This window comes from Antedon bifida, chromosome 2, assembly GCF_963402885.1.
Source record: "Antedon bifida chromosome 2, ecAntBifi1.1, whole genome shotgun sequence".
Lineage (NCBI taxonomy): Eukaryota > Metazoa > Echinodermata > Crinoidea > Comatulida > Antedonidae > Antedon > Antedon bifida.
The window spans coordinates 31,854,819-31,868,648 of NC_136227.1; the positions used below are offsets into that span (position 1 = coordinate 31,854,819).

The 13,830-nt window shown below is 33.6% G+C and overlaps 1 protein-coding gene across 2 annotated transcripts; it reads right to left on the reverse strand.

Moving 5' to 3' along the window:
- Positions 1–5,704: 5,704 nt before the first annotated feature.
- LOC144836236 (aspartoacylase-like) lies at positions 5,705–13,659 on the reverse strand. Of its 2 annotated transcripts, none has more exons than XM_078691487.1 (6): positions 13,534–13,659; positions 12,793–13,030; positions 8,255–8,538; positions 7,746–7,853; positions 7,224–7,333; positions 5,705–6,876 (listed from the first exon to the last, which is right to left on the reverse strand). In XM_078691487.1, the coding sequence occupies exons 2-6, from the start codon at positions 13,014–13,016 to the stop codon at positions 6,685–6,687; spliced, it is 918 nt and encodes a 305-aa protein (XP_078547613.1). In that variant the 5' UTR covers positions 13,017–13,030; positions 13,534–13,659; the 3' UTR covers positions 5,705–6,684. The 2 variants fall into 2 exon arrangements, with proteins under 2 accessions (XP_078547613.1, XP_078547611.1); XM_078691485.1 differs by lacking the exon at positions 13,534–13,659 and adding an exon at positions 13,260–13,351.
- Between the last annotated feature and the right edge of the window lie 171 nt (positions 13,660–13,830).

Here is a 13,830-nt window from a genome sequence, read left to right on the forward strand (position 1 = left end):
TATATTTAAAATTTAAATTTTAAATTTTTAAACATTTCAAAAGGCCTATTGTTTCTATGGTAAAACGTGCATGTGACAACATATATTCATTTTGTGTTATCTGAATCATTGGTCTAATGTTTGTTCTTTTTGTTTATCAATACTAAAGCTCTGTCTACACTATCAAACTGTATGTGACCAAAAAAATGGACTCCAGATTTCTCCACATTCTCAATCGTCAACTCTCTATAGAAAATAATAGATGATAATTCTTTTGGACAGGTTTCAAATAATGTAGGAGAGAATAACAAATTACCAATGTCATTTTAGATAGAAGACTAATTATGAAAACTTGCGCATAGGAGCCCAACGTAAGCCACGACATACTGAAGATACCGCTTTAGACAAAGACACGACTTAGTTATATCTTCCAGTTCGATACTGATGGAACGCATTGGGATTATAGGTTTAATACTAAGTAGATGAAACGCAGGAATAATGTATATTTATCTCGAAGGTGATTTAATACAGGTGCTGCGAATGCCGCTTTGTGTTCTGCTACTCGTGGCTGTGTTTATTTTACAATATGAAACCCTATATAAATTATGATGTATATGAAACATACATGATAATAATTATAAAGTAAGAGATGCTGACGAAGATAATGAATGGTGATGATAAGGAGGTAGAAAGAGTTGAGAATGAGGATTAAAACAATGATACTAATATGTATCAACAAAGAAAAAAAAAAGGGGGGTGGGGTGGAATATTGTAATAGGATATTTATTGATAGATTAGTTAGGATGAGAAAGCACGATAACCCGGAGAAATTGTGTTCATGATGATGTTGATATTAACATGTGATCAGGAGAAGGAGGCACAAGCAATTGTAGTGAGGATGATCTTAATTGATGATACTGAAAGAGAGTGACAGGAGCTGACCGAGGATGAGAAAGAAGAAGATGATGACTGACTAGAGGACAGTGGAGGATGATTTTGTTGAAGGTACTCATGGTGATGTAGGTACATGCGATCAGGAGGAGAAGGAGGCATAAGTGAGGATGATATTAATTGATGATACTGAAAGAGAGTGACAGGAGACCGAGGATGAGAAAGAAGAAGATGACCAGAGGACAGTTGAGGATGAGGATTTTGTTGATGGTACTCATGAGGGTGGTAGTATGTGATCACAAAAAGAGGAGAAGGAGGCACAGGCAACTATAGTGAGGATAATATTAATTGATACTGAAAAAGAAGAAGATGACCAGAGGACAGTGGAGGATAAGGATTTTTTTGATGGTACTCATAGTGATGTAGGTACATGTGATCAGGAGGAGAAGGAGGCACGAGTGAGGATGATATTAATTGATGATAATTAAAGAGAGTGCCAAGGAGTAGAGAGATGATGAGATAGAGGAGGATGACCTGGGAATATAGGCCTGCCGTGATAATAATTATATTGTTTACGACGACACTAATGGAGGATGTCAATGGTTAAAATGGTAATGGATAGAGTGGATGGATGCTGACGAGGAGAGAACGTGATAGTTTAATGGTGGTGACAAGAATGGCAGTTTGACAGCGAATTAGGTGGATAATGATAATTATGTTGTATGATGACAATGAATGAGAAGATGACAACGAATGAGATGGTAATTGAATGAATGGGATAATGTTGCTGTCGATTTTTATGGTGACAATGATAACAATAAGAGGGTGACAGCGAAGGATGTATCCTAATTGTAACGAAAGGCATAATGTTACCGTCGATTTTGATGATGGTGACAATATGAATGAGAGGGTGACAACCATTGTTATTTATTGTGGCAGTGACGCCTCCGTTGTTGCTTTGTGCGATACACAAATCAACTCACACAACAATATATAGCCACCGGTATCACAAATTGCTTTTGATAAATCTATTTTTGCACCAAGTCAACCTTTTCACTAAGCACGTTTAGTAAAAATAACTATTTTAGTAGAAGACTGTGTTTAACCTTTCAAGCGATCCGTTAATATCTTTAAATACATTTATTTAAAGCTTTGTAGTAATAAGTAATAAAAGAACCGGAACAAACACGGATCCGGAAACGATAAATTAAGGAAACGATTTTAACGTCTTTTGATAATAATGTCAAGTTAATTTATAATCATGGAGGTTATTTTTACCTCCATGATATAATCTTGATTATTGCATGCAATTCTATATTTGTTAGATATTCCCTCTGTCACAAAATATAAGTAAACTAAGATATGTATTTGGATATGCACAATCGATAGGCCTACTGGTACATAATCCTAGCATTGGTGTAACGAAAGACCTGAAGCCCATGGATTAGGAACCCTAAATGGCCCTCCAACGCTGGAGGCCTCGGACGTTTTTAACCCTTTTCGACATATTCTAATGTCAGTGGGCGCTCATACCGTTACGCCACTGCCCAGTCGCCATATTTACGCCCGACTTTATGATTCGTTTGCCAAGATTAAGACAGTCTAGACTAATTCTTCCGTCGTCTGAACGTAGATTTAAAAGAGATAAACATCACGTATGACAGTTCACACGAACACAGATGAGCATTTATGTTTATGTGCATGTTTCTCCTTGGAAATAATCTTGAATCTGTAAACAAGCGATTTATTGATTACTATCTCATCAAATTGGACTTATTTCACTTACGTCATTGTCTATAAATAGTATAATTCGGTAATTATTTATGATTTATGTTGTAAACAGTTTATTGTCTAAGAAAATCATCTCTAATGAAAACACTGATGATAAGCATGTATCATGGATTATTACATGCTTATAATGTAATACATTATCTTCTGTTTTGCTAGCTCTACTGTATTTGGTTGTGTGGTATTATTCTATTTATTTATTCTTTTACAGAGAGAAACTGACTCTCTTATTTATTTATAATTATTATTATTATTATAATTATTATTATTATCATCATTATTATTTTTTTTTCCTTACTTCTCCTTTCACTTTTCTTTCTCTCTTAAAATAGTATGTAATCATTTGACCTTATTTACGTTTACTAAGATGAATGACGTCGTCTTGATGTCATCATTGATATTTATTATGTATCAATTCATAATTCAAAACGCCGAAACTATAACAAGACTGTGATTACGGATATAGAGAGTAATTGGAACATGTCGTCATGTCGTGTATGATTCATTACACAAATTGAATAATGGTATAAGTATGGAAATGAGAAAATTAAATATTTTAATTTAAAGGCATAAAACATTTCTAATCATAATTCGTGTATACCCATTCGAATGTGATACGTCTTACGTAAAATGTCAAGGTCGTGTGACGTCATCTTGGCCTATATTGCTATATTGCTATCGCTGTAGGCCTATTTGTTTTTTTTAATCCAGTGACGTGAAGATAACCCTCGAGAAAAATACGAACAAAGTAAATGTATGTTTTGAAGTTGATCATTTAGAATAATTTTAAAAGATGAATACAATTATAGAATACGTCACCTGTATTTTTTTATATATAGAATTTTCATAAGGTATAGTTACACCATGGAGAAAAGTTAGGATAGCTATACCTTCACACTAAGACCGTATCGGTCCCCGGTGACCGGAGAAAATTCTAGAGTATATTCGTTTTCCTGAACACCGATTACACGTACGTTTTGTACGGAATCCGGTGTAAAGGCAGCCTACACACACATTTACTCACAGGACGGGATTTTGACTTCGTGCGAACACAGCTTAACATAGAGATGTGTGCTTATCTAAAGTACGGTACCATGAATGTGACGATAGGAGTTTTAGGCGAGAAGAGAAAACTTACTTAAAGCTCTGTCCACACGATCAAACTATATGTGACAAAAAACGTGATGTGTCTATATATGGACATGATGATGTCATATCACTACCATATTTGGGCATATCACTGCCATATTTGGACACATCACACTTAGTTTGATAGTGTAGACAACGCTTAACCATCCTACTTATAACAATCGAGTTTGAAGCGTGATTTCATCAGGCAATCACTGCTCTTCATTGTTCATGGATACATTTTCTATGTCTCATATAAAAAAGACATTCTTGCCTATAAAATATATTATGTAATTTCTACAACCGCTCTCACTATATGATATCATAGTGATGCATTTATCATGACATATCGGTCTTGTTAATTATGGAATAGCAGGTTGAAATAAATAAGACCTAATTAGCAGCATGTATTATGTATTTTCTTGGTAAAATGTAATTTATAATTATTGGAAAATTGGAGTTCCGCCATGAACATTAAATCCTGTCTATCATGAATGTAGGCCTAATGTTCATCCCGTGGTTGTATTAAAGGTGAATTGACAAAAGCTGAACAGGCATAAAATAGCATGGAAGACAATACAAAATGTGCTTTCTCTAATTTGTACACACAATGTTTAGTGTTGTATCTCCATAATGTGACAATATTTCTCCAGTATCATATGACAATTCGTAATACGGGCTTGGATGTGTATCACACGTGGTGTCTGTATCATGTTGCTATACTATATTATAATAGCTCCATGCCTGTATCATTAGGTTAAGTTAGGTTATGATACCAGGTGTTGCATTATGAAACACATGTGATGCTGTATCACAGAATACGCCTAGTGTACTAGATAACAGTATCGACAATCGGCTACAGTTTGAAAGAGAACAGTACATTTCCGATCAGTTCCGTTTAGTGACACTGATCGTATTTGATAGTAAACAACATTTCCCTCACTAATTGATATATTGGATTATTTAAAACCATTATATAAACAAAGGGTGTTTTATAGCATCATTGGCTTTCTCATTTCATTAATTTACAAGGCAATTTGTGCCGTTAAAATGAGATATCAGAGTTTGTAATTTGATGGCCGTGAATCATACGTGACAAATCAAATAGTTGAAAACGGCAATGATTTCTGTTGACATTTTACCGTATAGGAACTCGAACAGTTCTTTGATCTTATGTCTAGCTGCGACAAATAAATAAATACAACAGTACTGTATATACATATTCGGTGCTTGTAAAGTGGCGTGGAACTGATCGGGTCGCAGCTACTAGAACGCAACGCAGCGACGTATTGACGCCAAGTGCTGTATTGCGTAATCACAAGTGGAACCGACGACGCAATAGTGCTGCAAACATCCCAGGTTTGATTTCACGCGGGCGGGGGCAAACACAATTAATGGAAGGGCATTTTCTTCGTTGCGTAGGTTGCGTTACGTCGCGTATCTGGTGGGAACCACGCTTAAACCCTCAGCATCTTGTTGTTATATTGCCTTGGTATAAGCATCATGGCCTCCCTACCATGTTCGTTTTGCATTGTTTGGCGGTGATTGCCTCTCATAATATTAGGGATATTTCGCACGAGCAATTTTGATAAGATGTTTTGCAAGTAAAACCCTCCGAGATTATTACGTCCAGACCGAGGCTTTAAAATGTCTGAAAATCAGTGCTTTTGTAAGATAACTAGAAGTAGTATGTCCTTTCATCAATTTATTTCTTACTTATCAATATTTATCAAATTTATAAGGATAAACAAATCATCTGTAATGTTCCATGAGTTCATGTATTAGGCTAATATTTGTAATGCAAGTTCGTTTTCGTTGCAAATCAATATTATATTTTCTTCTTCAATTTCATATTAATATTATTCAATAATAATTGACACATTAAGCGTTTACTATATCATTGTGAAAAAAGATAGACGATGGCATTTAACACAGTTAATAACGAAGTAATTACAGACTAATTATTAGTAATATTTAAAGCAAGTGGTGAACTGATACTGAAGAACAGTTGAATTATGTAGCGTATTCTACATTATTCAATTCTCTTTGTTAGAAAGTGATTATTATCAATTTATTCCATCACACTCAATATATAAAACAGTAACGCAGAAACATAACTGAATATATTGTTTAATATCACCTATTAATCAATACAAAAGAATGAGTAGAGTTTCTTTTAGGGAGGGCGCACTCACCATAAAGGCCAATTTACACAGACGAGCGGTAACGGTTATAAAAATATAGAATCTATGTTAATCCTTATACACAACGCGGAGCGGACGCGCTGTTTCCGCTCAGGATAAATACAGATTCTACGCGGAACAAGCTATACGCGGTTTTCCGCTTACCGTTACCGCTCGTCTGTGTAAATCAATCATAATTAACAGCAACTCTTCCCCTTTTTAATTCTAAGAATCCAGTTATAAATACCCTTGTTTAGTGAATATGCCCAAGTGTACATTTTTACAGTAACCAAAAGATATTTAGATATTAAATTATAATATTATTAGTATAAATAACAAAAATAAGTGATAAATGTATTATTCTAAAAGTGAAGTATTTAAAACTGCCATGATTCCAAATGGGGAGTGGAAGGGTGCATGTTATAAAACATTTTAAAATATTGTATAAGCCAACATCATCATGACATTATTAATATTAGCTCTTACTGTAATTGCTTCAACTTCATTTCATTGCAATAATAATACAGTAATACTAATATTATTATATCTTTTATTTTGGTTACGTTTGTCTTAAGTTGATGGTTGTATACTTCATCCAAGTTTTACTTATGTCGTATTAAAATGAACTTTTTAGTTTAGTTAAAGGAAATTTTCCTCACCACCAACCCCATAAAATAAATACCTTTATTTTAAATGTTAACACCAGACCTTTTATTCACTCCATTTTCAATGATGGTATATCTAATGTTTCTTTACGCGTTAGCCAAAAAGCAAGATTTTTTTCATAATATGAGGCTTCATTTATAAAAACTGGATACCTCGTCTCTTGTTTATCATACGTAATCGTCTTACCATCAAAGGTCAGAAATAAGGGGTCACCCTTGTTGACTGCCTCCCAGTCTCTGTCCTAAAAAGAAATTTTAAATTACTGTTGGTTGTGAAAAAGAAACAATTTTGGCACATTTTTGGTGTAAAACATTTACATTTTATTTCTTAAGCTCTGTCTACACTATCAAACTAGTTTGACAAAAAAAAGTGTGATGTACCCAAATATGGTAGTGATATACCCAAATATGGTAGTGATATGGTCAAATATGATAGTGATATGACATCATCATGTCCATATATGGGCACATCACATTTGTTTGTCACATAAAGTTTGATAGTGTAGACAAGGCTTTAAAAGACTAAAGAATGACATAATACAAGATTATATAGATATGTTTTATTCAATGACTTTTCATTAAAAGATACCTGCAAACGTGGATGTATCATGGCTGTTATATTACCATCAGCATCCCGTGGGAAGTCCACTTTATCCGTTATATTGTAAGCATCTGTTTGAAATGAGTCGGAGACGACACCTATGATTAAAAAATAAATTAAAAATCTTTTTTTTTGTTGTTAAATTACATTGATGAAAAGTTGTGCAAAAAAAAACACATAAAGAATCAGTAATTACAAATTACAGAATGATATGTTGATACCATAGAACAAAACCAAAATATTGTACATACTGTATATAAATCCAAAGGCAAATTACTGAAAAAATGACAATGCTGTGGGTATCAGTGGCTGGATACATACTGTATATATATATATATTATTATTAATTTTGTTTAATTTATAATAAATTATTATTTATTTCTTTATTTTTTCCCCAATGGGTTTATGTTTCCATGCTTAAGATCTGTATAATACAGTAGTACGCACATGTAACATAAAACACATATAAATTGTGATTAACAAAATAAGAAATAAAAAATGAAAAAAAACCTGAGTTAAATTCTTCTATAAAATTCATAGAATTGACGACAAGTTCTTGCATTCTTTGGAACATTTCAGCAAGTAGTACACCCTGAGGTTGCGGGCCTAGCTCTAACGCTGAAGAAAAAGGAATTAATAAACAGGTCATGAAGGTCAGCCAGTAAAACAGGTCAGGTATGGAAGGCCAAAATAAAAAAAAAGAATGATTGCATATACATTAGAATCCTCTTTTTGGTCCCTCTTATTCGATGACATTTGTTCATAAAACAAACAAGGGAAAAATAATTTGTACACTACAGCCAACCCCTATTAAGTGGGACACTTTGTTGGGTCCATAAGGCATCACTTAATACAGATTCCACTGTATTAATTAGAACAGAAAAAAATGTATACTGTATGTTTAAACATTTCAATCCATGGTTCAACAGAATTAGGGCACAAAGTTTAAAACCATGCATTATAGTATATAATAATAATAATTAAATATATTAATAATAATATATGCCTTAATATCTTACCTAAGCCATTTGGTGCAATGTCTCTGCTACAGCTGTATGCATGGTTAGGATTTTCAATACATAGGATATGAGCAGGGGCAGGAAATGTAGCCTTTTCCACTACATAGTTAATAAGATGCAAGTCAAAAATCTGACTTTGATTTTTAATTATAAAACAATTGCCCATATTTGCTGTAGTATTGTGCATATCTAAAACAACGTCAGGATTTGTAGAATGTGTTGATAAAGTCTCCCACATTTCTCTTACTCTTTTGACTTCATAATTTGTATTGGGATTGGTACCACTGAAAGGGAAAACAAATATAAAGTGAGATACTATGCCATGTCTGATTTAATAATAGTTTGAAATGTCCAAGAAAAACCATTATTTTTTATTGATGCAGATTCTGTTTCTCACTCCTTATTAGTTATTAGAGACCAAATAAACATGATGATTATTCATTCATCTACATTTGTGTATGATGGAGGAGGGAAGCTAACAGTGGTTAACAGCTATGAGTGCTCACTGGCTAAACCCAGGGGCCCCTGAGCAGTGCCCAGAGGAAAAAACAGGCATTAAAATATGTCGAAAATGGCTAAAAACACCTGAGGGTTCCTAAGGCCTCTGCGTTACGCCACTGGAAGCTAACCTATTGCTTCTCAACAAAGATTGTATTCATTACTCATCATAATGATCTTTAAAGATGTATTGTCCCTTTGTCTAATTCCAAAAAAATAAAAACTAAAATATTTCGAAAAAAAGTGGGTCATTTTGAAGTATCATAATAGTTATTAACTTTCACCAAAAATTAGTCGAAAAAAAAATCATTTAACTGAAATACAAACGTTTTTTTGTTTTTTTTTAAATTTTGACTTCCAGTCAAAGTTTTCGATCAAAACATATCTCATAATGCAACACGCTTGTTTGGCTACTCTGTATGCATAATCATAAAACTTCCTTGCGGTCTGTGTGAAAACACCTTCTCAACCATGACGAGTTGTAAACAATCTTAATTAGCAAATGCATAATTAGGCTAGTCAATCTAGCAAAAAAAACAGCTCAAAGTGAAACAAATTGCAAACAGAGATTTTTTTTTTTAAATGGTCATATATGATGAGGAGATGAAAATTTGAGCATCACACCTCTGTCACTCATCCCGAAGGTATGCAAATTAGCTTAAATATGCAAATTAGGGTGAAATTACAGGGTAACCATATCTCAAAAACTACTAGTCCGAAAGAGTTGATTTTTTCTCTGATTTATTCAAAATGTATATATTTATATTTACTCTAATGCAACATTTTACGATAAAATGACCGGAAGTACAACATTTGACCTTCGACCCCATTTCTCAATGATTGCATATACAATGTGACTAAAATGTCTGTAGAGACTTTATTTTGCCCTCAAATGACCCAGACATAGGTTCCTAATAGCCAGCATAGGACCACTTTGTAATTCCCAAAATCACACCTTCGTCACGCACCTCGAAAGTATGCAAATTAGTAGTACAAGTAATATTAAATATGCAAATTAGGGAGTGAAATTACAGCGTTGCCATATCTCGAAAACCGCTAATGCAAGAGTGTTGATTTTTTCACTCAAATATTTAAAATATGTATATTTATATTTGCTCCAATGAAACATTTGACAAAAAATTGACCGGAAGTATGACATTTGACCCTCGACCCCATTTCTCAATATTGCATATATAATGAAACTAAAATGTCTGTAGAGACTTTGTTTTGCCCTCATATGACTCAGATACAGGTTTATAATAGCCAACATAGAACTGTTTAGTAAATCTCAAAATCACACCTGTATCACTCACCTCCAAAGTATGCAAATTATTAGTACAAGTTACATAAAATATGCAAATTAGGGGGTGAAATTACAGGTTCCTATATATCGAAAACTACTAAGGCTAGAGAGTTGATTTTTTCAATAACTTGTTCAAAATGTACATATTTATATTCGCTCTAATAAAACATTTTACGAAAAAATGACCGGAAATACAACAATTGACCCTCGACCCCATTTATCAATGTTTGCATACATAATGCGACTAAAATGTCTGTAGAGACTTTGTTTTGGACTCAAATAACTCGGATACATGTTTCCTATAGTCAGCATAGGGCCGCTTTGTAATTCCCAAAATCACGCCTTCGTCATGCTCCTCAAAATTATGCTAATTAGTAGTACAAATTACATGAAATATGCAAATAAGGGGGTGAATAAATAAATAAATAAATTACAGTCTTCCCATATCTAAAAAACGATTAATGCTAGAGAGTTGATTTTTTCACAGCCATACATGTACATATTTCTATTTGCTCCAATGAAACATTTTACAAAAAATTGACCGGAAGTATGACATTTGACCCTCGACACAACTGGTGCTGACCGAGGTTCAATTAGACCGATCCCTGGTTAGCGACGAAGGCGTATCTCTTTACTTCGGTTTGGGTTTTTTTTGGCATGGTTGGAATTCCCTTTTTTCGTATTAGTTTATGTACAGCGCTTAGAGGTTTCACAACATTAGGCGCTATATAAATCCAGGATATTAATATTATTATTATTATTTCTCAATATTTGCATATAATGCAACTAAAATGTATGTACAGACTTTGTTTTGGCCTCAAATGACTCGGATACAGGTTTTATATAGCCAGTATAAGTCAAGCACCCCGAAAGTATGCAAATTAGTAGTACTAGCTATATGAAATACGCAAATTACAGTGAATTGCCTTATGTATGTCGAAAACGCTAATGACCGATAGAGATATGGCAACTTTCTTGTACTACTAATTTGCATACTTTCAAGCGAAGTAACAGAGGTGTGATTTTGAGAATTACTAAACAGTTCTATGCTGGCTATAAAAAACCTGTATCTGGGTCATTTGAGGCCAAAACAAAGTCTGTACAGACATTTTAGTTGCATTATATGAAAATATTGAGAAATAGATTTGAGGGTCAAATGTCATAATTCCGACAATTTTTGCGTAAAATGTTTCATTAGAGCGAATATAAATATGTACATTCTGAATCAACTCTGAATTCAAATCAACTCTCTAGCATTAATGGTTTTCGAGATATGGGAAGGCTGTAATTTCACCCCTAATTTGCATATTTCATGTAACTTGTACTAATAATTTGCATACTTTCAAGGTGTGTGACAAAATTGTGATTTTGGGAATTACAAAGCGGTCCTATGCTGACGATAGGAAAACTGTATCCGAGTCATTTGAGTCAAAAAAAATTATCTACAGACATTTTAGTGGCATTATGTATGCAAACATTGATAAATAGGGTCAAGGGTCAATTGTTGTATTTCCGGTCATTTTTTCGTAAAATGTTTTATTAGAGCGAATATAAATATGTACATTTTGAACAAGTTATTGAAAAAATCAACTCTCTAGCCTTAGTGGTTTTCGATATATAGGAACCCCCTAATTTGCATATTTTATGTAACTTGTACTAATAATTTGCATACTTTGGAGGTGAGTGATACAGGTGTGATTTTGAGATTTACTAAACAGTTCTATGTTGGCTATTATAAACCTGTATCTGAGTCATATGAGGGCAAAACAAAGTCTCTACAGACATTTTAGTTTCATTATATATGCAATATTGAGAAATGGGGTCGAGGGTCAAATGTCATACTTCCGGTCAATTTTTTGTAAAATGTTTCATTGGAGCAAATATAAATATACATATTTTAAATATTTTAGTGAAAAAATCAACACTCTAGCATTAGCGGTTTTCGAGATATGGCAACGCTGTAATTTCACTCCCTAATTTGCATATTTAATATTACTTGTACTACTAATTTGCATACTTTCGAGGTGCGTGACGAAGGCGTGATTTTGGGAATTATAATACAGTTCTATGGAGGGTATTGAAAAACAATATCCAAGTCATTGAGTCCAAAAAAAGTCTCTACAGACATTTTAATCACATATTTATGTAAATATTGAGAAATGGGGTCAAGGGTCAAAATCTGGTACTTCCGGTCATTTTTTTGTAAAATGTCTCATTAGAGCAAATATAAATATATATATTCTGAACCAGACTGTGCAAAAACGAACTCTCTACGATTAGTAGTTTTGAAGATATGGTAACCCTGTAATTTCACCCTAATTTGCATATTTAAGCTAATTTGCATACCTTCGGGATGAGTGTCAGAGGTGTGATGCTCAAAAAATAATCACCTTATCATATGTAACCATTTAAAAAAAAAAATCTCTGTTTGCAATTTGTTTCACTCAAAATGCTAGATTGACTAGCCTAAATGCATACTCATGGTTTGAAATCTTTGTTTACTTTCGCTCGCGATGATTTTCCAGACGAAATGTAATCAAATTAATTTACCTGTTAATTACGTAAACTTCTTGTTTTTGGCTCAAATTTTCGACTTAAAGTGAATAACTTTAATATTACTTTGATATGGCCAATTTAAATTTAGAATATTTTGACCTTCATTTTTTTGTGTTTAAAGGGACAATACATCTTTAAGTTGTATCGGTAAATATTATATAAAAGTATATAAATATCATACTTTAAATTCTCTTTAGTAAACTGTCGATTTAAGTCCACATCAATGTATCTTGTGCATTTTTCCACTGCCATCGGATTTCCCATCAAAACTGTAGTTTTAAATGAATCTTTTGTAATTTGCGCTGGGTTTTTTAGAAATTGTTTAGCTACATATACACCAGACATCTCGTTGCCATGGGTTCCTCCGAGTAATAGCACATTTTGCACACGCTTTGCAGTTGCCATTTGATGCAACAGTTCTGAAAAAGAAAAAAAATTAGGTACTAGGCCTGCTACTATTATAGGCCAGGCCTAGCTAGTACTAGTAGATTCGTTATAGAAGCCTGGCAGCTGTTCTCTCTCTAGTAGTAGGCTTATGAGTATGAGTCTAGGCCTAGAAGCCCCTTTATTTACTAAAATGAACATTTCTAGGCTACCTACGATTTCAAACCTTATTCACAACGTATTTAAATACAGAAATAACCTTACTTTTATACATAAGACCTACACAGATGGAAGAAAACTACAATGAAGTTTTACACACCAAACACAAATAAAAGGCATTCATGCATGATGCATCTTGGCATACGCCCTCATCTAGGTCAGCATTAGTTATACTGGTAGTCAAGTGTGTATTATTATGAGTGCACAACATTTACAGTGCATATTTTACACCACAAAATGGCGTTTCCATATAATATAGCCTACAAATGTAAAATACTGTATAAGATATAATCTTCGATTCTAAATCATATAAATTTACCTGTAGGCCTCGTACTAGGTTGGTATCGTTTGTTCCTTTTTACCAACTCCTTTGCCTTTTCTTTTTGGGCTGGCTGGAGGATGCAGAGGTATCATCATTATGAGCCTTGGGTGGTCGATTCCTTTTTCTTCTTGTCGTCAATACAGGTTTCCTATTTGAAAACCGTTTACTAAAAAATGAGCCTGTCATTACAGCGAAACTAGTATGATCATATTTATCCATTTTGATTCTGGACTGGTAGGTCGACTACACGACGATCAGGACGAAATCTTTGAGGGACCAGTGTATAAGAGTAGA